This window comes from Apus apus, chromosome 6 (assembly GCF_020740795.1).
Source record: "Apus apus isolate bApuApu2 chromosome 6, bApuApu2.pri.cur, whole genome shotgun sequence".
Classification (NCBI taxonomy): domain Eukaryota; kingdom Metazoa; phylum Chordata; class Aves; order Apodiformes; family Apodidae; genus Apus; species Apus apus.
The window spans coordinates 27,910,241-27,937,928 of record NC_067287.1 but is presented as its reverse complement, the minus strand read 5'-3'; the positions used below and the strand labels follow the sequence as shown (position 1 = coordinate 27,937,928).

Genomic DNA, 27,688 nt, shown 5'->3' with positions numbered 1-27,688 from the left:
CCCGGGGGCCCGAAGCCCGTGCAGGGCTGTGGCGGGGACAGTGCCCAGCGGCCAGGCCAGCAGATCACACAGGCGGCAACCGCACCAGCCCCCCGGAGCAGCCGCGGGGGCGCCTAGGGGCGGCCTTTTCGCGTCAGGAGGCCCAAACCTTCACAAGCGGGGCGGGGCGAGCACCGGGGCGGGCACCGGCACCGGGCGGACCTCAGGGCGGCAGCGCCTGCGCAGCGGGAGGGGCCGCGGGGGGCGGGGCCGCGGGGGGCGGGGCCCCGCGGTGACGCACTTAAGGGCGCCAGCAGAGGCTCCACCCCCTTCCGCAGCGCGCGACCACCCGGTCCTGCTGCTCGCCACGTGGCTCGCGAGAGCGCGCGGGGTAGGCAGCCCCCCCCTTCCGGCGCTCCCTTCCGCGGCGGCTCCTTCCCCTTCCGGCGCGCTCGCGTGCCTGGCCGGGGGTCCCGCCGGCCGGCGCACGTGGCCGCCCCCCCGTCCCGCCGCCGCCATGTTGGTGCTGTTCGAGACCGCCGCCGGCTACGCCATCTTCAAGGTGAGGCCGGAGGGCCGGCTGTGGGCGGCAGCCGCGCTGCGGGAGGGAGGGCTGGGGGCAGCGGTCCGGGCCCGCGCTGGGCTGACGGGGGAACGCGGCAGGCGGCCGAGGGTTCCTCCCCCGGCTCCCCCCCGTGTGGCGCCACTGGAGCCGGGCGGGAGCAGAGGGGCCGCGTTTTGCAGGAGATCTGGGCAGGGGCTGCATTGGAGGCGCCCAGGGGAGGAGCGGGGCCTCCTGGGCGGCCCTGCTCAGCATCTCGTCCGGCGCTCCCTCCCGCCCGGGGTGGGGGTTCGGTAGGAGGGTGCGTATCCGCCGCTCTGCCCCTGCGGGGGTCCCAGTGGGCGTCCGGGGTTGGCTCCAGCAAAACCCTGTGGATACAGGAGGGGGGTGCGGCAGGCAGGCAGCGGGAACCCGAAGGGCTGCACGGGGGCCTGGGCCTTAGCCGGGGCCTGTTGGCAAACGCGGAGTTCGCCGGCTGGTTGAGCACAGGGGCAGTTTGGCCATGCCCGCAGGGGTAGTGCGTGGTCTGGCTTCCCTCGTTCCGCTGGGAGGAGCAGACCGCCTCACAGGGCTCTGCCCGCCTCCTGGTGAGGTGGCTTAAGGGCCTCAGTTTCCCAGTGGATTGAACGAGTCTAAACTAGAGCTGCTACAGTGCTGTGCTCTCCTCTGGCCTGATCCCTTGCTTGAGTGTTGATGCGTTTACAGGTCCACCAGTTTGTTTCACTTTTAATTTTGCCCCCCAGGTTAATCTTTTTTCTGGGTTTAGCTCGTGTGAATACTAGTGCAGGTGCAAAGGGACCAAGGCTCAGGTTTCTTTTGCCCTAATATGCTGCAGAACTACACCCTTGCTGCTCTACTGAGCACTGTTAATCTCATCTGCTCTGAAACCTTTCCTCCTCATTAGGGTGCAATTCAGGCAAGGAAGATTTCAAGACAGAAACCTCAGAAGACAGAAATACTTACAAAAGCAGATAGCTTCTGTTATGTGGGCTTCCGCTCCCAGCGTTTATATCTGGGGAGCTACACACAGCAATTTCCCTGAAGGTTTTGCTGACTGAATGTTTATGCTCGCTACTATCCTTCCAAATTATTAAAATTACTTCTTGAGTAGGCACAGACCTATTGTGCAGTGAGTCAAGGCCTTTTGACCTTTCACAGGAACCAAGATGGGATGAAAATAATCTGTATTTTAATTTCTGAAAGTAAAGTAAGCATCAAGAAAAGGTAGGAGGAGGGACTTAAAGAGAGATGAAGTTTCTCTACTGCAGGTCTGTTGCTCTCCCCTGCCGGTGTCACTGGCTGGGGGATCTGGCTGCCTGGTGTGTGCACAGCGACTAGAGGGCAGCAGGCACCAAGGAGCGGTGTCCTAAGGCAGGCGGTGAAACACCTTCCCTGTGGGAAAGACAGCGGGCAGAAAGTGATGTCTGGGCTGGGTTAAAGGAGAGGTGAAAGTTGTCCATTAGAACTAAGAGATAGCAGTATTTTATTGAAATGTATGTTTTGAGACCATCTTTGGTTCCCCATGCTTTCTTTATTTGCAGCTACTGAGGCCACTGTCACAGTTTAGGCAGTTCTATCATTCTATCACCTGAGGTTTTTTGTTTTTTAATTCACGTTTGAACAGAATTTGTGCTTCTGAATTTTAGGAGACAGTCATGGTCATGTGTTTCCCTTTTTGCCCATTGCCCGCATAACTGTGCTCTGTCTTTATGCCTTGGTGATCAAGAACTGTGGTCCTCTGCAAGATCTGTAGCTCTCAGGTATTGCCTTGTAGATGTTGCTCCCATCAGAGGAGCAAATAGCCTAAATAGTAGGGGCAGATGTGGCATAGCCATGTTCTAGATCTTGGAAGGATTTTCCTAGTCTTACTGTCTTGCAGGACACAAAATATCCATAAACATGTCATTTCTGTATACGAGCAACCCTGATTTAGCAGCTTCTGTGTCCTTATTTTTTTCCATGTGTCTGTGTCTGTTAACAGGCTGAAAAGTCTGTAGGCCTTGTGGTAGGAAAGATGGACTGGAGGAATCAGCAGGCTGAGGAAAATGAGTTTCCCTGAGGTTTTCCCATGCCTCAGAGTCTTGTGGGAAATGAGTTACTGTGTTTGTTTGCTCAGCTACTAATTGAATTAAAAAAAAAGACAACCTCCTTTGACTAGGGTTCAAAAATCTGCAAGGGAGCAAAATCTGATCATCCCAGTTAAGTTTTTTGTCCTGCATGGAGTAAAGTTGCAATTGTGCTGCATTTGCATTGTGGGGATGAAACCACAACATTTTTGAGTGAGGTATAAATAACATAAAGATCTTGACTGTACTGTTCCCCTGAGCACTTTTCTAGGAATTTGCAGTACACTCTGCACTTTCTGAAGTGTATGTATGTTCTAGAGGTGTAATTGTTAATCTTGTGTGGTTCAAAATCTGAGGGGGATCCCCTTTGTACAGAGATGGATTAAGCCATTTCTGCCTCTTCACCACCAGGCAGTGGTGAAAATACTTCTTTATGGTGCTCTTTCTTCCTTGCGTTAGCTCAGATTAATAGAATTAACTTGTGGGATCTCTCCTTCCTCTTTGGTGTCCCAGATGTGTTTGTGTTTCCCAAAGTAGGGACAGGTTTGGTTTTGGGTCATGGGGGTTGTAAGTGAGTCTTGTAAAGGAGGTGGAGCAAGCCCAGTTTTGATAAACAAGGAGGAGGTTTTGCTTTCATGTGCAGTTTCAGAAGGACCCAGCCATTATTGAGCAATTTCTGTAGCTGCTGAGAGAAAGATGAAGCTGGAAGTCACTAAAATTGGGTTGACTTGATCAGTATTCACTTCCAGTGGAGGAGTACATTGTAAAGCTACTTCAGGTCTCTGCTGAATGTGGGGTTGAAGGTTGTTCAAAAGTGCTGTAAATATAATTGTGTGGCTTTTTTTTTCTTCTACAGGTTCTGAATGAGAAAAAGCTCCAAGAAGTTGACAGTTTATGGAAAGAATTTGAAACTCCTGAAAAAGCAAACAAAATGTAAGTGGCTTTATGTAGAAATAGCAGCCTGGTTTTTGGAAGGGACATGACTGCAGTTATGCACATCCGAGGTTCAGAAATAAGTATTGAACTTATTTTTCAGTGTTCTAAAAGCTGTGAACAATGGTAATGTCAAGTTAGATATACTCAGGGAAACCTAAAATAGAATCTCGAAGTGAAAAAATGCACTTTTTTTCATTTGTGGTATAGGTAAGCTGCAGAAGTCATTACCATGTGTCACCAAAGCAAAAAATGGAACAATATGTTAAGGAGATCTGGATGTTTGGACAAGAACATCTGAGCTTGTAATGTTTCAACTTGCTGAAATGACAGGGTTTTTGTGCTCAACGGAATTCCTTATAAAAAAAGTAAACCTAATGACATGTGAATCACTGAATTGAGAGTTAATGATGTTGCCAATGCCACCAGTGAGTGTTGGCACCTCTGTAGCTGCACAGCAATGGCAGCATCCACTGACCAAGCTGGCTTTTCTAGCAGCTTGCCCTAAAGCTGGGGACAATGGTGATTTCCTTCCAGATGTGTCTAGGGTGTTTTAACTGGAAGATTTCTAACCACCATTTGTTATAATGGATACCTCTGAGCAAGCAATGGCTTGTGATTTAGATTAATCCTGCTGTGTAAAAGTATTTAGATGAGAGGCTGGAATATCCTACATTTGCCTGTTGTAGTGTTGTTAATTTTGTCTTAGAAACATCATCTTGGCCACTTGCTAGACAGGATATGGTTTGCAGTGGATCTCTGATCAAAGTAATTTTGATCTCCTGCCTTTCTGAAAAGGCTTCAGTATAAGCCTGAAGCTTCTGCGGGGCTCTGTGAGTGCTTAACTCAAGCACTCAGCTTTATCTATGACCTTGCTTCCTTTGCAGATACTTGACTCACAAAGAGCAGTGGTTCATCAGAACTGGGTTAGTCAAATGCCTGTCCCTGGCAAGGAATTTACTGGATTGAGATAGCTGCTTAACTGTAACTCTAGATATGAACACCACAGGCAATGTGGGGGGGAGAGGGAAGCTGGGCCTAAGGACCTGACACACTGTGGTTGAACACCATCTGGATGAATTTTGGCTCTGATCAGCAGTTTGGGCATGGAAGAATTTTCTGTTTGTTTTAAGCTCAGCTCAGGATTAGTATTCTAACATCTAATTACGGGGGAGGACTTGAGGATTAATGGGCAGTGAATCAGTCTGGTTTGTAGTCTTTGAAGATGCACTTGATGGAAAAGCATGTTAAATCTGAGCAGCCCAGGCTATGCATTCCACAGAAGTGCAAGGTTCCCTTTTGAAGGTGAGTGGGAAGAAGCTATCATCAATGAGCAGGGACACTTATTAATTGGAATGCAGTGTTGAAATGTAAATGGATGATGTTGCCTTTAAATATGAACCATGGAAGAAAAAGGGAGCTTATGTCTCCTTATTATGTTGATCATAAAAATACTATATAAAGATAATTTTTTTAAATAAAGTTTGTGGGACTCAGCTGAGAAGTCACATCAGGCTCAAACTTAATCAGCAAGTTTAGTGCTCTTCCTTCTTGTTGAAGATCTGGAAATTGATCTCTGCTTTCTTGCAGTTTTAGTAAGAGGGTAACAGAAGCAGAAAAATAAAATGGTTCTAGCATCTGGTTCATGTACATTTGTTACCCATATGTATTTTTCTTCTGTAGAGTAAAGCTGAAACACTTTGAGAAATTTCAGGACACAACTGAAGCACTTGCTGGTAAGTGTGCTAACACCCTTCTTATGAAAAAAAAAATTGCTGTCATGCACAGGTTTGCTCATTACTTACCTCTGTTCCTATGTCAGCTATCCAGTCTATAGTGCACTGGAGATGTAATGAAGTCTAGTTTTTTCCTACCATGCTTATTTCCTGAGCAGCTTGCTACTGAGCACTGTGTAGAAGGTTTTGACTGATACATGTAGCCTGTTGTCAATGATGGATTCTTGTTGAAGCTGAATGTAACTGATTTGAGTCAACATTTTGTCACTACCACTGAGACAACAGTTATCAGAGTACATACATTATTACAACTGCCATTGTTTATGGATGCATATTATGCCTGTGTTTTTTCAGCCTAAAAAAATGCCTGCCTTCCACTTGAAAGAAATTGAGGAGTTTAAACAAAATTGAGAGCTTTTTATTGGATAATTTTTACTAATTCAACAGTTAAATGCTTGATGCTGTGGACTAGCTTGAATTGTTAGTTCTAGATAATTCAGAAATTATGTGAGTTGCTGCTGGATGTCGTGTGATGTCAATAGTTAGATGTTGCAAGTCATGTTTATGAGTAAAGAATGAATCTTCATATTCCTGTGTGGTAGGGGTAGCTTAAAAAGGAAACTAAGGAAACAAGAATGGAGATCAATAACCATCGTACATAAGATGCAAGTGGGAAAACTGGGGTTGAAGCTGCTGTATATTCCATTCCTTGGCATATTTTTTTATTATGTTGCTTTTGCATATGTTTGGATTCAGATAATTTGTAGTTAGGCTGGTTGAAAAAACCCCACAAGCACTCTAGAACAAAACATCAACAAAAAAAACCATGAAAAAACTTGTACTTGTTTGCTTCAGGTTTGCTTGTCTGTGAAATGGAAGAGATCATTCAGAATACCTAGGTCACATTTATTTTAAGGGAAAACTCCATGTGGCTGTTTTAAATAGGTTAGTAGCTATTGGCTAGCCTGAAAGGTGGAAACTTAATTCTGTTGTTCGTTGAGGTTGAAAAGTAACTGAATGCAGCACTTAAATTTTACTCTTACATTTCATTAAGGTTCTGGAAATAAAAAATTGCTGGCTTCTGCTCTGCTTACTGTGATGAAGATGTTGTATCAATCACAGAAGTTCAGTCAAGCAGAGAGCTGACCCACAAAGAGTTGTATAAATGCCTGCTTAAAATACATTGTGTGGGATTGTAAAGCTGTTAGAGGTCTATTAATACTTGAGAATGAAGAATGTCCTTTTAAAATTATTCAATTTACATGCTATATTAAAAAGGTCTTTGGCTGCCTGTCAGTGTGTTTGGCGTAATTCTTTCTTGAGCTTTAGATAGCACATTATCATTATCAGAGGATGTAAATGAGCTATTATTCAATTTACGATGTCATGGTTGCTGACTAAGGAACCTGGAAAATGGCTGGTTAATTAAATGGTACACAAAATGTTCCCATATAACCCTGCCTTTGGAAATGTCAAATATGTATCTAAAGCATAAGCCATATTGTGTGTAGAGATCCTTAAACAAATTGGACAGAAATAGAACTGAAACCACATGGAGAAAGGACAGACAACTGGGAGAAGGGTTTTTGATTTAAGCCACCAAAGGAGCAAGTGTATAATTTTCTTCTATTTCTGTTTTAGCCACTGCATGGCAAAGTAGTATTGCAGCTTGGATTAGAACTGCTGTGGGCAGTTAATATAAAAATACCAAGTTAAGAGTAATATTTTTACATGTTTTAGAAAGAAATAAATGGTATCTTTGGTGTTTTTGTTTTATACAGCATCCACAGCTCTTGTAGAAGGCAAGCTCAGCAAGAACTTGAAGAAGATACTCAAGAAGATAGTGGCAAAAGATGCCCATGAGCAGTTGGCTGTAGCAGATGCCAAACTTGGAGGTGTCATAAAGGTGATAATTGATTTTGCCATTCTTCCTTCTGTCTCATGCTACTGAAATCTTATGTTTCAGAGATTTTGCAATCACTGGCAATGGGTTGCACTGTGTTTGCAATGTGGAAGAAACTTAATCCTTGTGATCAAATGTGTACTGTGTGAATACTGCAAAGATATCTGGAGTACGTAAGTGAAGGGTATGGTAATAGTGCACTAAAGTGTTAAGGTTTGCTTGATTTCTCTCAAATACTGGTTAGAAGCCCAGCAGAATAAAAGATAACTTCCCTAATGATCCCATCCAGAAAAAGGGAGGAGGGAGGAACCAAATGAAAAACCAGCCAGGCAGACATGTTACTGTGTGGGGAACTAAGCATGTCACTACCTTGAGCATCAAAGATGAATGAAACTGTTGTGTGATCCACAGGATTGCAGTTGGAAAACCAGGTATAATGAGAAGGCTGCTGGAAGAAGGGCTTTAGAGGAATGTCATTATCATGCTTGACTTTAGACCATTGATTTCCATCCTTCAGGACAAGCTGAATTTGAGTTGTATACACAGCCCAATGGTTACAGAGCTGATGAGAGGAATTCGCTCACAGATTGAAGGGCTTATTACAGGCCTCCCTTCTCGAGAGATGGCAGCTATGTGTCTGGGTCTGGCTCACAGGTGAGTTCCTAGAACAGCTCTATTTCATCCCATATCTGCCCCACTCCTGTGTCCTTGGCTATGCTGTGTTGCTTGGAGTGTCTCTGTGTATGTGACATAGTTTCATACTCTGTAAATTGAGACATGTTGGTGTTTGAAATCTTGCTTTATAAAAGAAGGGCTTTCCAGTTTGCACCCATGCTTTAGGGAAAGGTGTCACCTCCACCTCAAGTTGAAGTTGATAGCTTTCCTTTGCATGTTATGTGCATTAGAATTTGGTTTGAAATGTCTCTTTTGCAGTCAAATGGGTAATTTAAAACTCTGTTGCTAGAGACAAGGTGAAGGCTATGATTTGCTGATTTTTGCCAGAATAAATGTTAAAGGTATTTGTCTTCCCACCCTGCTATCACTGCCTTTTAGGTTTAGCGGAGTAGTAGTTAAATACAAGTTGTTGGATCATGGAATCACAGAATTGTTGGAGTTGGAAGGGACCTCTAGAGATCCTCCAGTCCAACTCCTCTGCTAAAGAAGGATTCCCTAGAGCACATTACATAGGACTGCATCCAGGCAGGTCTTGAATATCTCCAGAGAAGGAGCTTCTGCAACCTCCCTGGGCAGCCTGACCCAGTGCTGTCACCCTCACCATAAACTTTTCCCTCATATTTAAATGGAACTTCCTGTGTTCCAGCTTGTGCCCGTTACCCCCTGTCCTGTCACTGGGAACTACTAAGGAGTCTTTAATGTACAGGCTTTCTCAGTGAGAATCTGTTCCAGGAAGTTTCTTCTGTTGCTTCACATTAGCATTGCTGATATTTGCTGCTGGGTAGGTAGAGTTTTGTGGATTGCCTCCAGCTGCTACAGAACTGGAAGTGCTGTTGACAAATACTTTTTGTGGGGAACCATGCAGAAAAAAAATCCAGCCCATTTCCTGCCACAGCACTAATGTTCGTTCTGCTGCACGTGGTAGAGATAGCCTTAACTTTCCCTTTCAGTCCAGTCATGGGGTATGTGCATGTACACATGTTGGAACTGTTGTGAAACTTATGTCAGTGTGGCTTCTGGCCACAGCTGAGAGCAGTCAGTGGCATAAAACTGAGCTGGTATGAATGAAGACAGCTATTCTCAGGTAAATGAAGCAGGTGGGATATACCCTGTAGTAGGATGTCAAGATGCTAATGAAACTGTTTTTGTCTTCTCAGCCTTTCCCGGTACAAGTTGAAATTCAGCCCAGATAAAGTAGATACCATGATTATCCAGGCAATTTGTAAGTATATTTAGAGCTTAAATTATTAATGGATTTGGCTTAAGATAGCTGACTTTGTTACATGGGTTACAGGAAATTATTGCAGTCCATTTCCTCCTAACGTGTTGCAGTAATTTGGGCATTGGTATTCAGCTTGGCATAAGGTGTGCTTTCTTAATAGCGTTTTCCATGAGCAGGAACATTTTTAGGGTGATACAGTGAACATGATGTCCATTTTTTTTAGCATAGGAATGAGCTGAAAACAATGTTCAGTCCTCTGAGGACTTCACTTCCTACCATGCCTCCCTTCTGAATAGTGTTGGGAGAATGAGCCCCACAGGGTAGGATTTTCTGACTGTTCATTTTGGTGGCATCTTCTTTAGAGGGCAGTATAGGAATAAACTTCTGTTAGGCATGCAAAATGCATTCCAGAATGTAAGGTTGCATTCCAAATCCTTTTCTTCTTAACGGAGAACAGACTGAAATTGTAAGCAGAGCTAGGAAAGCCTATTCCTTGTTTTTCCTTGAAGACATGCACATCATAATCAGCATGCTTGCTGTGAAGCAGTGGTGAGGAATCCTGATTTAGAATATTAACTCCCAGACTGTTGTCAATGATGAAACATAGTTAAACTGATATTAATGATTTAATTCAGTTCCTTCGTCACTACCACTGAGACAACAGATGGGAATGTTGGTACTGCCTTAGCGGGAAATATTTTAGCCTCAGGGCTCTGTAGCAATATATGCTGTGGGTGTTATGCTCTTAAGTTGTAAATCTGGTTGTTGGTCATATCTGGTAAAGGATGAGCCTTTTGGATTTGTGTTGGGCATATTTATATCATAAAGGTAACGAAAAGGCTTAAAAGATCAGCTTCTCACCATTAAAACATGTTTACATCAATCTTGTGTGTACCACTTTGAGAGGAGGAATAACTGGCTGCTGCTCCCCTTCTGGGGAATGAGCTTTGCAGCTGTCCCAGAGACAGTCCCAGCAATAAAACGTTTAGGCCATACTCATGGGAATTCTAATTTTTCTAAAATACTGTGCCAGGGATTATGCAGTTTTCTGAGAAATAGAGACTTCAGGTGTATTGCAGCTTATGTTTCATTCCAGTCTTTATAGGATCAAATACTTCAATTTATGTTGTTTAAATTTGTTGATTTTAGAGTTTTCCATTTTTAGATTACTTTTAAAAAAAAAAGTCTATTCTTCTTTCTCTTAGCACTTCTTGATGACTTGGACAAAGAATTGAATAACTACATCATGCGCTGTAGGGAATGGTATGGTTGGCATTTCCCTGAACTGGGCAAAATCATCACAGATAACCTAACGTATTGTAAATGTGTGCGGAAAGTTGGTGAGTAATGAGATGTGAGCATGGACAATGTTGTATGTTAGTATGCAGTGCATTAATAGCAGTGGTTTGTAGGCCAACCGCTCACTTATCCAGCTAGTTGTGGCCCTGTATACAGTCATGCCTCCACCAGCAGTGTAAATAGGGCTGGTGATGCATGCTTGAATCTTGATGCATGTTGATGCAATTTACCATTTTGGAATTTAAGTGAAAGCTAATACCATATAACCAGTCAGCTTTCATGGACCACCAGAATATCTCCTTAGAATCAGACTAGTCAGCAGACCATTTTGGAAATGAGCTGCCAAAAACTGATGAAAAGTGAATTGCTGCCTGCTTTGGAGTGGTCTTGGAGACTAAAATGGCTGGAATTATTAATAAGAGCAGAAAGAATGACCACTAATATTTTGGACACTTGCCTCACCTCTTAGGCATGTGCTTTGTATTGATGATTTTATTTTTATTTAAATAATGAAGTTTTCAGTCCAGTGAGAAACTTGTGGTTTTAAGGGAGCTTTTTTCCCAGTTGTAGGAAGAATTACATAGGTTTTGTGAATGGTAAATGACTGCTTGCTTCCTGAAATTCTTCCTTTGTAGTCTTGTGACTGAAAATCTTGCAGTGAGCAGATACTGAAAAGGTGAAGTATGCAGTGTTACAGAAAAAGGGCTTTTTTCCTAGTTTCAAATTTAATATTTCTATCCTTTCTCAGCTAGTATAAACATAAAGTGAGGACTTCAACATTTATTTTGGGAATCCGGGAAAGGATGAATGGCAGATTTGACTCACTGATTTTATTTTGGCCTTTTATCTTCATCTGCTTCTGTGCTTTTTTTACTAGTTCATCTTGCCCCCAGCACAAACATGCTTTCATCTGTCCCCCACAGGAGACAGAAGCAATTTTGCCTCCTCTGATGTTTCTGACATCCTACCTGAAGAGATCGAAGAGGATGTGAAGGCTGCTGCTGAGATTTCCATGGGGACAGAAGTATCCGAAGAAGATATAAACAATATAATCCATCTTTGTGATCAGGTATGTACACATTGATGAATACAATAGGAACTCTTCTTTAGCCATATCAGAGCCTCTTCTACCAAGGAGAGGTTTTTCTAGAGCATTGCTGACACTCATGATGGCAGTGATGATTCCTATATTGTTGTTGTCCTGATGTACAGACATGAGGGTGCACAGTCACTACCTCATCTGAGCCATCTCAGACTGTTGATGTCTGTATAAAGTCTTCCAAGAGTAGCAATATTACTTTTGGTTAGAATTTAAGTCTTGAGAAAATGATACTGTATAGCCTCTCTTTAATCTGTCAATTTTGAAGCTAGCTGATAAACCCTGGGTTAAAAGTGGTGCACTGAGACCCCAGAAGAGTTAGAAGCTCTATCCTGCTTTCATCTAGATTGTCTGTGAAGTCCCTCTGACTTTACTGGTGCTGGTTAGATCCCTTTGTCTTTATGAGGGAGTGGTAGTGTTAGGAGTAGGTAGTTCCTGTTCTTGGTCTAGACCAGGCTGCTTTTTTATGTGCATTCTAATTGTGTGTATTTGTATGGAACAATTAAAGAGCATTTACCCTATTTCAGGAGAATGGTGGCAGAGATTTATGTGAAAACTGAATGTTTCATGGTTTTGTCCTAAATAAAATGTCCTTACTAAGTATTTTTGTTCTGCTTCACTGTCTTTGGCATGGTGTCAGCTCCTTTATCAGGAGCTTTGCTGAGAAAATAAGTTGCATAAAAGAATGAGCAATACAGATCCAGTATACTTTGTGGACTGAGCTCTGCTCTGGGAATATGCCCTGTATAAAGCTTTGTATAACTCTAGCTCATGGTTGTCTGTATTTGAGTACTGTTAGTCTCCTGCATTAGAATTCTCAGCACTTCCTTATTTTAATAAATTTAGCTCTTAATATTTGTCAGTCAGCTAATACTGATTCCTGTAACCAAACTCTGTGCCAGGTGATTGAAATCTCAGAGTATCGGACGCAGCTGTACGACTACCTGAAGAACAGAATGATGGCCATTGCTCCTAATCTCACCATCATGGTGGGGGAACTGGTTGGAGCAAGGCTCATTGCTCATGCAGGTGGGTTACACTGATCAGTGTAAATAAATCTTAGATGGTCTTATGAGAGGTTTTCTGTGAGGAGCTGGTCAGCATTATGCAAGGCTCTGATGAACATCTTGTGATAAGGAGTGGGGGGGAAGATGGCTCTTGAGAAATCTGAGAATAGCAGCATGAGCTTGGTAGTGGTCTGTGATGATGAGATTTTCTGTTGGCCTGAATTCTTTTGGAATATGAGGGCAACTTAAGTCACTACCTCTTCTGAGACACTCACTGAGCCTCCTGCTGATAGTTCAGTCACTTCTGAGGTGAAATGCTGACAAACTACCCTTAGGCTTTTATAGTCAGATGGGCTGAAGGTAGCAGCCTTTTTTTCAGTTACTTACGCTGCATCAGTCTATGTTGTGATGACATGTTCTTCCTGCCAGATTTTGGCAGGAGTAGGTATTGCTCTGGTGGAATATGTTTTATTGAGTCAGCCTGATTTCCTATTGCTGAAATCAAACGAAGACAGTTAGTTGAAGCATGAAAGACATAAATGACTTACCTGTCCTTCAGAAAATGAACATGAAACAGCTCTCATAGAAAGAGATGGCTCTGAGCTTCCTACTTTTCAGTAGTGTAGGAATCTAGCCTCCTGCTTCTCTAGTTACTCCTGTGACAAATTAATATTGCTGTGTCATCTCCTTCTAAGGTTCCCTTTTGAATCTGGCAAAACATCCAGCTTCAACAGTTCAGTTACTGGGTGCTGAGAAGGCACTCTTCAGAGCACTGAAGACTAAACGGGACACACCTAAATTTGGCCTTATCTATCATGCGTCTCTAGTGGGCCAAACCAATACAAAAAACAAAGGAAAGGTGAGTTGCACAATTGTTTACCAGCTTGGCTTTTTCCAGATTATTTATCTGTCCATGTGAAGACTAGGGCTTCACAGTGAGGCTCTTTCCATGGCTTGCTTCACTGTATTTTTTTAATGGTTGCATGGAACATGCCACCATCCCACAAACATTTAAATGTCATTCATTCCTGTTTGAAAAAGTGAATGGGATTGTCCGTTTGATACATCTGAGTAATAACACATGCATTCCTGCTGAGTTATGATGTAACACTGGCTTTCTGGAAGGGTCTGTTACTTTCTTCTATGTAGCAGTAAACTAAGCTGTTACAGGCTTTAGTCTCAGTTGAAAATTGGACTCTTGTTGTACTAGAGCTAGTAACTTCCATGGCTTAGGCTGTTATAATGCAGATGGATGAATGTGTTTGAATTTTGGAGAAAGCTATCCAGCCAGAAAATACACCTCAAACTAACCTGATTTAAAGGCTGGGGTGGAGAGGGGTATGTTTAACTAACTTGCTGTCTCAGATGTTTCCCCTCTACCTAGAAAATAAGGTGTTACATGTTCAGTGGTGAAAGAATGACCTACTAATTGTTTTTGTACTAAACACTGCTAGTAAATGGTTTGTTCTTTTGTTTGTGGGTATGTTCCAGATCAGAGTGAATTGTTAGCATTTAATATTCTTTTGGGCTTTTCCAGATTTCTCGAATGCTGGCAGCTAAGACTGCCTTGACTATTCGTTATGATGCCCTTGGAGAGGACACCAGTGCTGAAATGGGAGCTGAGAACAGACTAAAAGTAGAGACAAGACTGAGGCTTTTGGAAGAGAGAGGGGTAAGTCTAGCAGAGGGCTGCATGAAGCTGACAATCTTGTTTATGGTATGGTTTTCTGAGTGTTTTGCCTTCACTTAGCTGTGTGATCTAGTGTCATTCTCTGTAACTTCTCCAAGCCTTGGCTGGAGCAGTAGGGTTTGTAAGCTGTCTGCATCCATTTGTTTGTATGCCAGGTTTTCTTGTTTACATGCCTGTCTTAATTTACATTATCCTGAAAAACCCTGATTTTAAACAAGATTAATAAGATCATACCTTTACATTCTACTACATCTCTGTATTAATTGCAGATATACATGTACTACTTCATAGCTTCTTTCTCTGCACCTTAGAAGAAAGCTCATTTGGGTTTTCAGCCCCTGTCACCTCCAGGTTTTCCACCACGGTTCCCCAAGACCTGAACACTGATGATATTTAGTCTTAAAAAGCTTTCTCTGTAGCTAAAGCAAGATGTTATTCTGCAAATTGCTGCACTGTCCCCCCATCTTCTACCTCTTGTTCCATCTGTTGCCATCAGCACAGCATGCTGGAAGACCATAGGGTTTGATTTCCTCTTTCAGGTGGCATGCCTGCTGCATGTGATCTTGTAAATAAATGATGACTAGGTTCAGTCTTCCAAGGTAGAAGATCAGATATTAATGCTGTAGTACTGGCATAACTAGAACAAAAAAGAATAATCAGGAAAAGCCTGCCTTGAGCATTTTATAGAACCATAGAATGTTAGGGATTGGAAGGGATCTCTAGGTATCATCTAGTCCAACCCCTCTGCCAAAGCAGCATCACCTAGGGCAGGCCACACAGGAATGCATCCAGGCAGGTTTTGAGTCTCCAGAGAAGGTGACTCCACAACCTCTCTGGGCATCCTGTTCCAATGCTCCATCACCCTCACAGTAAAGAAGCTTCTTCTCATATTGAGATGGAAGTTCCTGTGTTCTATCTTATACCCATTGTTCTTTTTCCTATTATTGGGCACTACTGAAAAGAGACTGGCCCCTTCCCCTTGATGCCCCTCCTCAGATGTTTATAGAAATTCATAAGATCCCCTCTCAGCCTTCTCAAGACTAAACAGCTCCAGTTTCATGGGAGGAGATTTTTCCCATCGCAACAAAGGCAGGGAAAGGCATGTTAATAGCAAAACAAACTGACAAGTACAAATTTAATTCAGATCTAGTTTGAGGCCTGTTTTGTGGTTCTATGTGGCTTTATGCCAGGCATAGGGTGATACCTGCCATGTTATCCTTGCAAAAAAAAGTGTGCTCAAATTTGAACTGCTCTTGGAAATTTAGAGGTGTGATGTTGTATGTCATGTGGCTGTGGTAGGTTTGATCCAGTATTAGATGCCCTTTAATTGAATTGGACAATATTAGAAAGACACATGCCTTTCTCATCTCAACTACTTCCCTGTCACTACTTCCAGGTGTAAGACTCACACAGGTATGCAAGAGCCTGACCAGTAATATGTCTCTTTCAATTTTTAATTTCTTCCAAGAGCTGTAAAACTTGTGTTGTGAATTGTTTTAATTGTGAGTAATTTGGTTTTCACTTCTAAATTTTTCTTGTAGATAAGAAGAATAAGTGGCACTGGAAAAGCCTTGGCCAGGATGGACAAGTATCAAAACAAGAGGTAAATAGTTTTTTCTTTCAGCTTGGCTGGGCATAAATAGCTCTCAATGTTTTTATTGCTGAGAAGATTTTTGGTTGTGGGCTCAGCTGACTTAAGATCCAGAAAACACTTTCTGTGCTCTTAAACATTGATGACAAGTCCCATTGCTAATGGGATTTTCCATTTCCTCACATTTTACATTTGTGGTAAAGCCAGTGAATTGGTGAAACAGTCCTGATTTTCTAATAGTAAATTACTGACATAGTCAGATAACAAGTATGTTTAAATGCCATCCCTATCAGCCCAAAAAGCTGAATAGTTTGGGGAGTTAATATATAGCACTTTCATTTAATGCAATTCTGAATAAATTAAGTTTGAGAAAGTCAGTTTGAATGGATTTATTTGATATGGAAGCTGTTCTACAGACCTACTTAGTTGTCTTACTCTTAGGAAAGAAAAATCAACACATTTGTTTTGAGCAAAGCTTTATCTCCTTGTTTAGGTCTTGCATGTAATCAATAATACATATCATAAGCAGTAGGTAGGGTCTGTACTCTGGACACTATTAGAGTGGCTTCTGGTGCCTGAAGTGACATTGTAAACTGCAACTGGGACAGCTGAACGTTTAAGGATTTGAACAGGTTATTATTAGTCTGAGCTATGGCATCTGTGTTTTTCCCTTAATTTGGTTGCAGGCTTCTTGCTTAGCTTGGCCTGCTTATTTTGCAGAACCTTTGGTTTAGAGAGGGCGATTTCCCAGCAAAAGCAAGGCTGGGTGTAAGTTCTGTGAGGAAAAAATAATGCTTTTGTACCCATCTGCAGTCCACAAATATCTTTCTCAATCCTGGCTGTAACTTTTGTTCCCACATGCTAGGCAACTCAAAGTGTAGTGATGGCTGTGATTTCTGGAGCAGCTTTTGAAAAGACAGTGTCAGTTAAGTGAAGCATGAGGGTGTGAAAGGAGCCTGTAGCTCATGGAGGAGAGTGTTGAGAAGATGGCATATATGCTGGTTTCTGGACTCTGGAAGTGAGGAGCCGTGAATTCCTGCTAGGACATGTTTCTACTGTTAGACATACTTTGCAAACATGTCTAAGCCTGGGGGAGAGACTGAACATAGTTCCTGGCTGTTTGGCTTAGTCTGGCTGCTTAAAAGGGAAACTAACTTGGGCCCTGACAAATTGTCCTTACAGTACAAAAGGGGCAGTACTGCTTTATGGAGATTGCTTGAAGAGCTAAATTGGTGTTTTGAGGAGATTGGCAAGAATCTGTCTTGCATGGTACTATGGATCCTGTATGAATTAGCTACATCCAAGTGTAATGTCTCAGAAGTTAATCACAAGGTAGTTTTTAGAGATGAGGTTTAGGTGAAGCATTTCAATATGCTTTCAAAAAAAGGTAGGAGTGCATTGCCTTTGTCATTTATGTTTGAGAGTTTTTGCAAAAGGCTGTGTAATCAATATCTGTAAAGTAATATGCAGTATTGATATCTGTAAGAATAATTTCTGATGCTTAGAGGATGAACTGATGGCACTGCTAGCATTATCACATGCTTCCCACTAGCCTTGTTTTTGCAACCTGTGCAAGATAGCTATTTCAGAAAGTCTGGATGCTCAGTATGTGGCCAGGAAGGATAGTTTAGGCTTACTGTTCTAAAAATTCTTCCTCCTTCAGTAGGAATTCTGTCTGAATAGGTAAGAAAAAAGTTGCTTCATTGATACTAGATGAGTCAATTGCCCCTGAACAGTTTTATCTAAAGAGCACTGGGTTTTAGGGTGACTGGTTCTCTGCAGCCTATAGAGGAGTTTAGAACTGAGCCAAGGAACATGCAGTATTGGAGAAGAGGCAGTGTCAGATACAGATTAGGTATTTGAATGTCCCATAAAGCCAGTGATACAGACATCAGTAGTAGCATTACGTTGTCTTGTGAGTTTGTGCCCTGTGAGCATAATGGTAGAGAGGCAGTGCAGGGGAAGCAGATGTAGATCTACTTCTGTATGTGTATTACCCTTACTTGATGTTTATGTGTATTTACCAAATTGTGGTAGATGTGCCTGTGACCATACAGCTACGCTAGAAAGGCTTTCAGCAGCAGAGAGATCAATCTACTGCATAATTAAAGTGCTCTATGGAACCTTGAACAGATATAAACCAGAACCAAACTCTTACTTAATTGGTATCAGACAGTTGTACTTCTTGAGGTTTCTACTGTAGTCACGATTACTGGACCAACTGTTCATGTATTGGAGAAAGGGCATCACTATCTGTAGATGTTTTGTTAGCTGAGCAAAAAGTATTTGCATATATTCTCAGGAGGTTGTGTTGAAGAGTGTGTTCAACTGCAGGATCTTCCCTGGGGGCTAGTTCTTTTTGTTACTTAAACTGATTTGTTTTCTTCATTGCAGTGAAGTAAAAGTATTTGATCCATCTGGTGACTCTACACTTCCTGTTGTTTCAAAGAAACGCAAAATTCAGGAGGTGGAAGAACAAGATGCAGAGGTTGCTGTGAAAGCAAAGAAGTTCAAAGCAGAGATGAAAGGTTAGTTGCTGCATCTGTGCTGCTAACATGTCCTGTGTGCATCCTGCACTGGGGCTTAACATTTACAGCCAGGCAAAATACCTGGTTTTCTCCTTGGGTATGACAGTATATTTTTTTAAAAAGTAATAATCCTTTATGATCTGACACCACACTGTGGTCAATTTAGTTTAAATATCTGCTGTTAAACATTTGTAAGCATATAAGAACATTTAAAAATAAAACTACTCGTTCTTCTTGCAGAATTTCTTGCTTGGCAGGTTCGTATTTAATGTGCCTCAGTATTTCCAAGACAAAAAAGCTCTTGTCTGTAAAACCAGAGCTTGCCCAATTTTCTTTAAAGAATACTAGTTTTTTCTGTACAAAAATGTTTTCTGGCATTTTTCAATATAGAAACATTGAATGTCAGAATTTGAGGTAAAATGACACTTGGAAATTTCAGTCTGAATTTATGCAATACATGAACAATTGTCATTCTCTGGAGCTAAAACTGAACAGTGGTCACAGTTGTTCTTCTCTGTTAAGTTACTGTGTGAAGAATAATGTAGTTTTACGGTTCATCTTAAGAAACTTTCTTCTCTCCAGTGTGCCCTTTGGTATCTGGCATGATAATTGCTGTGAGAGTGTAGTATCCAGTGTGTAACTTGGGAAGGGAAAATGAAGAAAAGATTACTTTAGGTCACTTCTGTGAGACCCTGAGCCAGACCTGGGTGTGAGCTTCTGAGGTTTTGTCAGCTACCTGTGTCTGCAGCAGGTGAGGGCTGTCAGAGCCCTCCCTTTCTGCCCCTCACTAGCTGTGTTCTGGAGTGTCAGTGTAGTTACGCTGGTTCTGTACCTTCTCATGCTCAGCTGGTGCTGGGGAGTGATCTTTTCAGACACTGGTTGGTTCATGGTGTCTGCCATACATGGATGGAGCAACCTGTAAGAACCTAAATTTAGCTGAGAATTAAAGTTACACTGGAGCAAGTATCCTTTGTGCTGTAAAGCTGAAATTGGTGCCCCAGCTTCTTCTCTTATCATAATGAGACAAGGACACGAGTACTTTGGAGGCTTGAACTTTGCCTGTTTGCTTTTTGGATAATATGGGTGTTCTCACAGCTAGTGCTTTTGACAATCTTCTGAACTAACTTCCCTTATTGTAGTGTCAGAATTATTCCCTTGGGCTTCCCTTATGTTATCAAAGCAAGGGCTGACATCTCACAGGCATGCACTCCTCACAGGTGAAAGATTACATTAATTTCCAGTCTGAATATGAGGTATTTCTGTTCAGAGATATATATTTTAAGAGTTCATGCTTTTATACACCAACCTGCTTGTGTATGCTCCTTTTGTTTTATTGAGCACTGATACCTCCTGGTTTAGGGGTTGGGTGAAGCTTAGCAGTTGTCCTTGAGCTACCAAAAATTATTTGAGCAGTAGATGGTGTTCACAGTACTTGTGGACTACCGAAATCTGTGCTCTTAGCTTGTTTGTGGGTTTTTTTTTAAGCTTGCCAAAAGCTGAAGTAGAGGATTCAGATGTGTTGCTTTTCTTCCTGAAAAGGCAGAGCATCCTCCAGATGTGTGGTTTATAGCTCCTGCTTTTTCCTAGTTCTTCATATCAGCTGGGTCATTTTACTTGGGTACTTGGGCATAAGAACTGTAAGTTGCTTCAGAGAGTTAGTTGTCTCTTAACACCTGTATGGAGAACAAATCCCTTCAGCCTGTCCTTTTGTACCCTTTAAAATAGCACTACTTCTATGCTTGCAAATTCTTGTCTTTGACCACCCAGCAAAGTACATGGATTTCCCTGACACAGGCTAGGCAGACCATGACCTTGCTCTTTTGCAGTATAGTTGGTGTGCTAGAGGGGTGGTGATGGTGGTCTGAGAAGTTTGACTATATCAGTACATTTCATAATACACACAAGAGTGTAGAGAAGGTCTCAGCATTAAGATTTATGTTGCATATCCACTTGAATATGCATGGACCTTTAGTTTTGGCTATTCTTGGCTCTGTTCTTTTTGATGTGATGCTCTGTTAAGCTTTTCCCTGGTCAAAGATTACACATCCAGACATAGTGTTGTGAAACAAGTCTCTGCCCCCTCCTTCCCCATGCTGTTTGTGCAGCTGCAGGATAAATGGGGGTGGTGGAAAAGCAGTCTGGGGAAAAAAGGAATTCTTCAGCCAGATAAATTTTGATCCAGTTTGTATTACAAAAATAAGGTGAGGGACAGGAATAAACTGGGAAGCTGCCACTGAAAAGTGATTTGTAAAACTATTGCTTTATTTGCTGTAAAGGAGGACAATATTTGGAATTTTGCTAGCCTGAAATGTAACTGTTACTGTGCTGTTTTCTCTCTCCCTCTTTGAGATGTATGTGTGGCAGTACTTTGGATAGGAACTGGCAAGGGAGTTGGGAATGAGGCATGACTTCAAACCACTTTCACCTTTTACACCTACAAAGAAACCAAGCAGAAGGATAGTGACTGAAACAAGTTATGATCCACTTATGGAGCTGTCTGTTAAAACCTGTTCTAATGGTGAGGGAAGGGAAATAGGACAGGTATTTTTGTGACTACAGTCTTTGAAGCTTAATGTGACTAGACAGAATGCATACCACCAACAGGGCTAGCCAGCACTCCCAGTGAGGTGTGCAGCTTGCATTTAAGCATCAGGATAGTAACAGCTAGATACAGGGAAAGGTCTCTTGAAAAAAGAGAAATATAATCTTAAATTAATGGAGTGAACCCTGCAAAACACACAGCCCCAGATGATGGCAACATTGACAGGGTGCCTTTATTGATAGGGAATATGATTTGATTCTCTACATGTGAAGGAGGGAGTGGTATATCAGGCTGATACGTAAAAGGTTAGAGAAAACTGGTGCAAAATGGGTGAGTGGAACTACTGCTGGTGATCTCCAGCACTGCACAGGTCAAACTGCTCTTTCTGTGTGTGATGGTAAGAGCTGTTGGCTTTCTTGTCAGCTGCTGTGTATTCACAAAGAAACCCCACTGGGCTTGAGTGACTTAATTGCTGCACCCAGAGGGAAAACACCAAGACCCCCTGGAGCCTTTATGGTCATTCTGCCTCGGTATAAATGCAGGAAGTCCTGTGGTGAGCTTTGCTAGAAGGCAGCAACTGAAATCTTCAGGAAGGCATCTGCTGCTCTGAGAAGTGACAGTGCCTTTGAGTGCACAGTACATCATCTGTGGGTGTAAACTGTGACAGGTGCCACTGCCTGGTGCATCAGACTTCATGACATGTAGGTTAATAAGTTATATTTCCAAGGCTACCACTCAACATTTTGCTTACCAATCCAGCTAAGTGAAAATGTCACACAGCAAAATCTGATATATATGCTCTTGTTGTACTGTGTGGCTTTAATGTAGTTTGTGCTTATTTTCAATCTACCTTTTCTTTCATTTTGTCATACATAGGGAGGTGAGGATACTTAACTTTTACATGGGTTTTGAATGCCTTATGCTGCACACCATTTGCTGTGAATTACATGTATGGCAGAATACACTTAGATTTACCAGTTCCTTAATCTGGAATCCTTTGCAGTTTTGCTTCTGGCATTTTTTAATGTCAGAAAACAGCACGTGTTAGCTGGCTCTATTTTCCTGTAGACATGTCTAGAAATTTTTTACCCTGAAGCCCATTTTTTAAAGCTTATGTTAGAGGCAAAGACTGAAGTTTATTTTTGACTCATATGATCCTTCTGCTCCTTGAGGAACTGAACTTCTGACAAACTACAATCAACATGTTACGAGTTTGTGTGGTTGGGGGTTTTTAATAATTGCACTGGTTTTGCTTCTGTTCTCTTTGGAAGATGAGCGTGCTTCAAAATGAAACTAATTTTTTGGGGGGGAAGTACAGCGAGAAAATTACTTAAGTCGCACATCTAGAAACAACTGTGCAGACCACTGATCAGTCTTAGTGTTGTAGCTGCTGGAGGGCAGTGGGTGCTGTGTCATGAACTTACTCATGAGTACCACGTACTGAGAGACTCTGTATCCAGCACTGACTCAGTTGTCCAAATAAATTTAACTTGGTTATGCTCCAGTAACAGCCTGGGTACTGCATAGGTTGTCAGCTTGGTAATGATTTTTTCCTTGGTTTCTTTACCTAGAGATTCCTAAGACTGGTATGTATTCTAGAAAGTGAGTGGTAAATCATACTGCCTTTACCACTGGGATTACATCAGTCAGCTGTTGACAAATAGTTCTGAAAACGAAATGCAAGAGCACTCTTAAATCTTTCCTTGCGTTAACATTCCTTTCTGCTTATATAAATAATTCCTGTCTTCCAGGACAGGAAAGAGTTTTTTGTTTTGCATTAAATACTTTGTCAGTTCAGCATTAAAAGATCTTTGTGCTTGCCAGTCTAAACAGTTAAGAAAACGGGTCTACTTAGCAAATTTCCAACATTAAGATAGGGAAATCAGTTGCAAACAAGCTGCTGCTGACTGAATGCGTTTCTCATGTGGATTTTAGTCCTTCCACTGCACTTGTGATGCTGGTGAAAATATTTGCCAAGCTGGATAGTCTGTTTTCAGAAAGAGTATGTGAAGGTAATTTGGCAGACAAATTAAAACATGCTTTTTTTTAAACTTTGGGGACAGCATATGGGATTAGAGTTTGTACCGGGAGACTTGAATAGTGCTATCTGATTATTGTCCCTTGTGTGTTAGTTGTATATTGTTGAGATATATATATTGTATATTGATATATGTACTATTAGTTCATTTATAGCAGAGAGTAGTCATGCAGGTAAGGGCAACATGGAGAGAAAACTGGTGTAGAGAGATGTAAAGAAGGGGCAGTGTGGTTTTCAGTATTTTGCATTCTTACTATCATCAGTGTATCCTGTTGCATCTCATAGAAAGCTTTTCCTTTAACAACCTGCCTTTTGTTTTTCTTCCTTCTGTGATACATAAGAGACAACTGTAGAAGATGATGAGCCTGTCAAAAAGAAGAAAAAGAAAAAAAATAAGGAAAAGCAGGCTGAAGAAGAGGAAGTACTGAATGAGGAACCCCCCACCAGCCCCACAGTTGAGGTAAGGCAGAATTATACAGCTACCCTGTTTCTTCTGAGAATGGATTATCTTAAAAACTTACTGAGTGGTGTGGGGGGGAATATTCTTATCTATATAACCCGTGGTATGTTAGGACAATTTTACTCTAGTAACTAAATTTCATGATACGATTACAAAATCAGGTTTGAGAAATTTGTGCCTGTACTGCCTCCATGTGTCAGGAGTGTTTCCCATCCTTTCCTCTGCCCAACCCCAACATTAGCATTCTTTCTTTCTACATCTTTTCTAGTGGGGAGAGTGTCCTTTGGTGCCCATCTACAGGCATGGGTTTAGGACTTGTCAGGAACAGTCTGTACCTCCTGAATTGATGAAGCATCATTTGATGACTTCTAGCAACAGTAGAGTGGATGGGACCAAATCAAACTAGTTGTTCACTTTTGAAATCCTGTTCTTAACATGAGGTTTCATTTTTCCCCCTGTGTTCAGTGCAGGTTTGCTGCCTGACCACAGTGCTGAGCTGCCAGCAGTGTGGCAGACAGCACAGCTTCCCTTGCCCCCTGGCCCCTCCGTGCTGTAAACACTGAGTGCATTTAGCAGTAGAGGAAGGGAAAGTCTCTAGAGTTGTGCTTTGAGTATGGCAGCTGCTGTGGTGTTCTGGCTGTGAGCTCTGTTGCCTAGCTACATGTGTTGATTTGCTTCTCCATTATGCTTTGTTCATAGCAACATTTGTTTATTTGCAGAATACAGAGAAAAAGAAGAAGAAAAAGAAGAAAATGAAAGATGAGGATGAAGACTGATAAAGAGCAGAGGGGAGAACTGGACAGCTGCTTCCGAGTGGCATTTCTTGACATTATTTGTAGCTTCTTGCTGAAAACTAACTTCCCTGTGTTGCAAGGGCAAGGAGAGAGATTTGGTGGCTGTCTTTTGCCTGGAACAGGATACCCCAGCTACTTAGGAGGATTGCTGTTTTTTTGCAGTTTCTTATGTTGAAAAGCTCACAGTAGATCCTCTTTTCATATGCAGTCTCCACTGATAAGGAATAAAAACATTTTTATGGAGATTTCATGCCTCTGTCTTTGACCTTGTTTGCTGGTTTTCTTACCATTATCAGGACTACTTTTTAGTATTTGAAATTAATGATCAGGGGAAAAAAATTCTAAATGTGTAAATGGTCTGGTATAGTTCATTCTCTGAAGAATTCAAAGGTTGTAATATTCTGAAGTTCTCCATACATATCTGCGTATCAAAGATGCCTTTAACAGCTGAGGTGTGTCTTTGAGTCTGCACTGTAGTTCTCCTGAGAGAGCCTTTTTAAAATCTTTCAAACATTTTGCTTTTGTTGCTCTGACTGACAAGATTCAGATGTGTGTTTAGAACAAGTTAGCTTCCAAATTGCTTCTGTGGTAATTGTGGCAACTTTCTTCACTTGATATAAACAAAAAAAAGCCCAGGGCACAATTACTACTTCAGCTATCAGATAATGAAGTGTTTCTTATGAGTAGCAGAAGTCAACCACTTGCCAGTTCTGCCTTTCTCTGTAGGGAAAACAGATGCACTGGAGAAGCATCATATGACCACGATGCTAAAGCTCTTGAAGCTGTATGGTGGAAAAATACACAATTTTTTTACTATGTTTTTTTAATAATTTCATTAATATGAAAAAGCTTTTTGAAATGTACTGGTAGACTATTACCTAAATGAAATAGCATTGTCTTCAGCTGGATAACACTTGGTAACTCTGCAGCCAGTGTAGCTGGTGCTTTTCTGTGGAATAGAGCTTATTGACCAGCTCTTGCTGTTTAACTGCCTGTGGCTTACTTTACTGTTAGTAAGTGGATATAGTGAATCCCTAAGAAAGTTGTTAATGTGTTGATTTAAGCAGTTCCTCCAGTATCAAGAACATGAACTGCATTTTTTCTTTTTCCCCCTCAGGAAGGTTGCAGTGAGTTTAACTGCCATAATTGAGAGGCTGGTCAAGGAGTATCCTGAAACAGCGTATTGGGACTGCTGCCATATTGCAACCATCTCTCATCTTAGGTGTTATGTATGGATCCTTCTGTTGCACTGTCTGCAGTCACTGATGCTTTACTGTGCAGAGCTCTGGATTGCCTGGGAATACTGAGACCTTTCCAGTTCATCTGCTTTTTGCTAGACAAGTAAGATGAATTTAAGCTTAAATGTTTGAGCAGGCAGCAAAGATACTGAAAATTATTCATAATGAGATGGAAGACTTGGCTATTAGTGCCTTTCATTTTTTATTGTAAATGCATTTTCAAACAGAAATCTTTACAGACATGAGATCTGTTTCCTCTGAACTACTAATGTAGTTGCTTCCTCAGAAGTATCAGCTAAATTATGTATGTGCTGCTCATAAACTGTCCTGTATAATTTACCCTAATCAGAAAATTGGTATGAACATCAGTTGCTTAGTATGTCTAATCAGTAGGATTGAAGTGGAGAGAAGTTATTTTAGCACAGCCACTTCTCTCCCTTTTGCTGTAGAGATGCCATGCTGGACCTTGTTCTCACCAACAAGGAAGGGCTGGTGAGGGATGCTATGCTCAAGGGCAGCTTTGGTTGTAGCAACCATGAAATGGTGGAGTTCAAGATCCTTAGGACAGTAAGGAGGGCTCACAGTAAGCTTACTACCCTTGACTTCAGAAGGGCAGATTTCAGCCTCAAGAGAGTGTCAGGGGTTAACATCCTGGAGGGAAGAGGGGCTCATGAAAGCTGGCTGATATGAAAGGACCACCTTCTCCAGGCCCAAGAGCAATGCATCGCAGCTAAGAAAGGTAAGAACTCCAGGAGGCTGGTGTGGATGAGCAAGCAGCTCCTAGAAAAACTCAAGAAGGAAGCATACAGAGGGGTCTCCAAACTGACAAGACATGGATTTGACAGGTGGACCATTCAGTGGATAAGTAATTGGCTGGATGGCCACACCCAGAGAGTTGCGGTTAGTAGTTCAGTGTCAAAGTGGAGGCAAGTGATGAGTGGTGTTCCTCAGGGTTCAGTACTGGGACCAGTGCTGGACCAGTCTCTTTGTTGGAGATATGGACAGTGGGATTGAGTGTGTCCTCAGCAAGTTTGCTGACAAGCTGTGTGGTTGACATGCTGGAGGGAAGGGATGCCATGCAGAGGGGCCTTGACAGGCTGGAGAAGTGGGCCAGTGCCAACCTCATGAAGTTTAACAAGGGCAAGTGCAAGATCCTGTAGCTGGGTTAGTGCAATCCCAGGCACAAATACTGGTTGGGTGGAGAATGGGTAGAGAGTATCCCTGAGGAGAAGGACTTGGGTGTGGTAGTAGATGAGAAGCTTAACATGAGCAAATTGTGTCCTGGGCTGCATCAAAAGAAGTGTGGCCAACAGGGTGAGGGAGGTGATTCTGCCCCTCTGCTCTGGTGAGACCCCACCTGGAATACTGTGTACAGCTCTGGAGCCCTCAGCACAGGCAAGACATGGCTCTGTTGGAGAGGGTCCAGAGAAGGGCCTTGAAGATGATAAAAGGGCTGAAGCACCTCTGCTATGAAGACAGGCTGAGAGACTTTGGGCAATTCAGCCTTGAGAAGAGAAGGCTCCAGGGAGGCCTTACAGGCCTTCTTGTACCTGAGTGAGCCTACAGGAAAACTGGAGAGGGGCTTTTCATTAGAGAAGGCAGTGATAGCACAAGGGGTAATGGTTTTAAACTGAAAGAGGGTAGATTTAGGTTAGACATCAGGAGGAAATTCTTCACCGTGAGGGTAGGAAGGCACTGGAATAGGTTGCCCAGGGAGGTTGTGGATTCCCAGTCCCTGGAGGTGTTCAAGGCCAGGTTGGATGATGCATTGTGCAACCTGGTCTAGCATGAGGTGTCCCAGCTCATAGTAGGGAGACTGGATCCTGAGGATCTTTAAGGCCTTTTCCAACCTTAACCATTCTGTGAGTCTATGCTTATTTCTTTGATAACAAGGAAATGAGATTCACCTCTTTTCTTACATAGCATATTTGAATGATTTATGATTGCAAGCCAATGTGCAGTGCAGGCCAGTTTCCACCACACAGGGCAGCCTATTGGAGCTTGGTCATGAAGGAGCATGTCTTTGCCTCTTCTGTTTTGGTGTTGGGAGGGTTGATTTTCATATCAAATTAACTAGAGCTTTGATTTGATATGATTTCAAGATTTCTGAAATGCTGTAAGATTTTTAGTTTTACTGAATGAAACTCTCTTGAAGGAAAAAAAAGCTCTGAGAGCTCTGTGTGTGACCCAGAAATAGTGGGTGGAGAAAAGGAAGCAAGATAGACCATGCACTTATCTGCCACCACCTCTTAAGCAGGTAAGGAAATAAATACTCTGGGTTCTGGTTTGAACTGCTAAACTCCATCTTCAAAACAATGAGCTGCAT

The 27,688-nt window shown here is 42.2% G+C and overlaps 1 protein-coding gene and 4 non-coding genes across 5 annotated transcripts; all 5 read left to right on the top strand.

Moving 5' to 3' along the window:
* Positions 1-322: 322 nt before the first annotated feature.
* On the top strand, positions 323-24,369 carry NOP58 (NOP58 ribonucleoprotein). The gene is made up of 15 exons (XM_051622905.1): positions 323-541; positions 3,464-3,540; positions 5,224-5,276; positions 7,058-7,182; positions 7,697-7,833; positions 9,012-9,076; positions 10,282-10,416; positions 11,299-11,444; positions 12,377-12,503; positions 13,177-13,340; positions 14,019-14,153; positions 15,713-15,774; positions 18,157-18,290; positions 23,212-23,330; positions 24,050-24,369. The coding sequence occupies exons 1-15, from the start codon at positions 497-499 to the stop codon at positions 24,104-24,106; spliced, it is 1,581 nt and encodes a 526-aa protein (XP_051478865.1). The 5' UTR covers positions 323-496; the 3' UTR covers positions 24,107-24,369.
* LOC127386772 (small nucleolar RNA SNORD70) lies at positions 5,477-5,565 on the top strand. Its single transcript, XR_007889980.1, has one exon. It is a non-coding gene; the product is annotated as a small nucleolar RNA SNORD70 (small nucleolar RNA).
* Positions 9,657-9,744, top strand: LOC127386773 (small nucleolar RNA SNORD70). Its single transcript, XR_007889981.1, has one exon. It is a non-coding gene; the product is annotated as a small nucleolar RNA SNORD70 (small nucleolar RNA).
* On the top strand, positions 11,543-11,626 carry LOC127386769 (small nucleolar RNA SNORD11B). Its single transcript, XR_007889977.1, has one exon. It is a non-coding gene; the product is annotated as a small nucleolar RNA SNORD11B (small nucleolar RNA).
* Positions 12,668-12,752, top strand: LOC127386768 (small nucleolar RNA SNORD11). Its single transcript, XR_007889976.1, has one exon. It is a non-coding gene; the product is annotated as a small nucleolar RNA SNORD11 (small nucleolar RNA).
* Positions 24,370-27,688: the final 3,319 nt, after the last annotated feature.

Coding starts and splice junctions, on each gene's coding strand:
- NOP58 (XM_051622905.1), top strand. CDS start 497: ATGTTGGTGCTGTTCGAGACCGCCGCCGGCTACGCCATCTTCAAG. Junction 7,183..7,696: donor AACTTGGAGGTGTCATAAAG/GTGATAATTGAT, acceptor TCCATCCTTCAG/GACAAGCTGAATTTGAGTTG. Junction 11,445..12,376: donor TAATCCATCTTTGTGATCAG/GTATGTACACAT, acceptor ACTCTGTGCCAG/GTGATTGAAATCTCAGAGTA.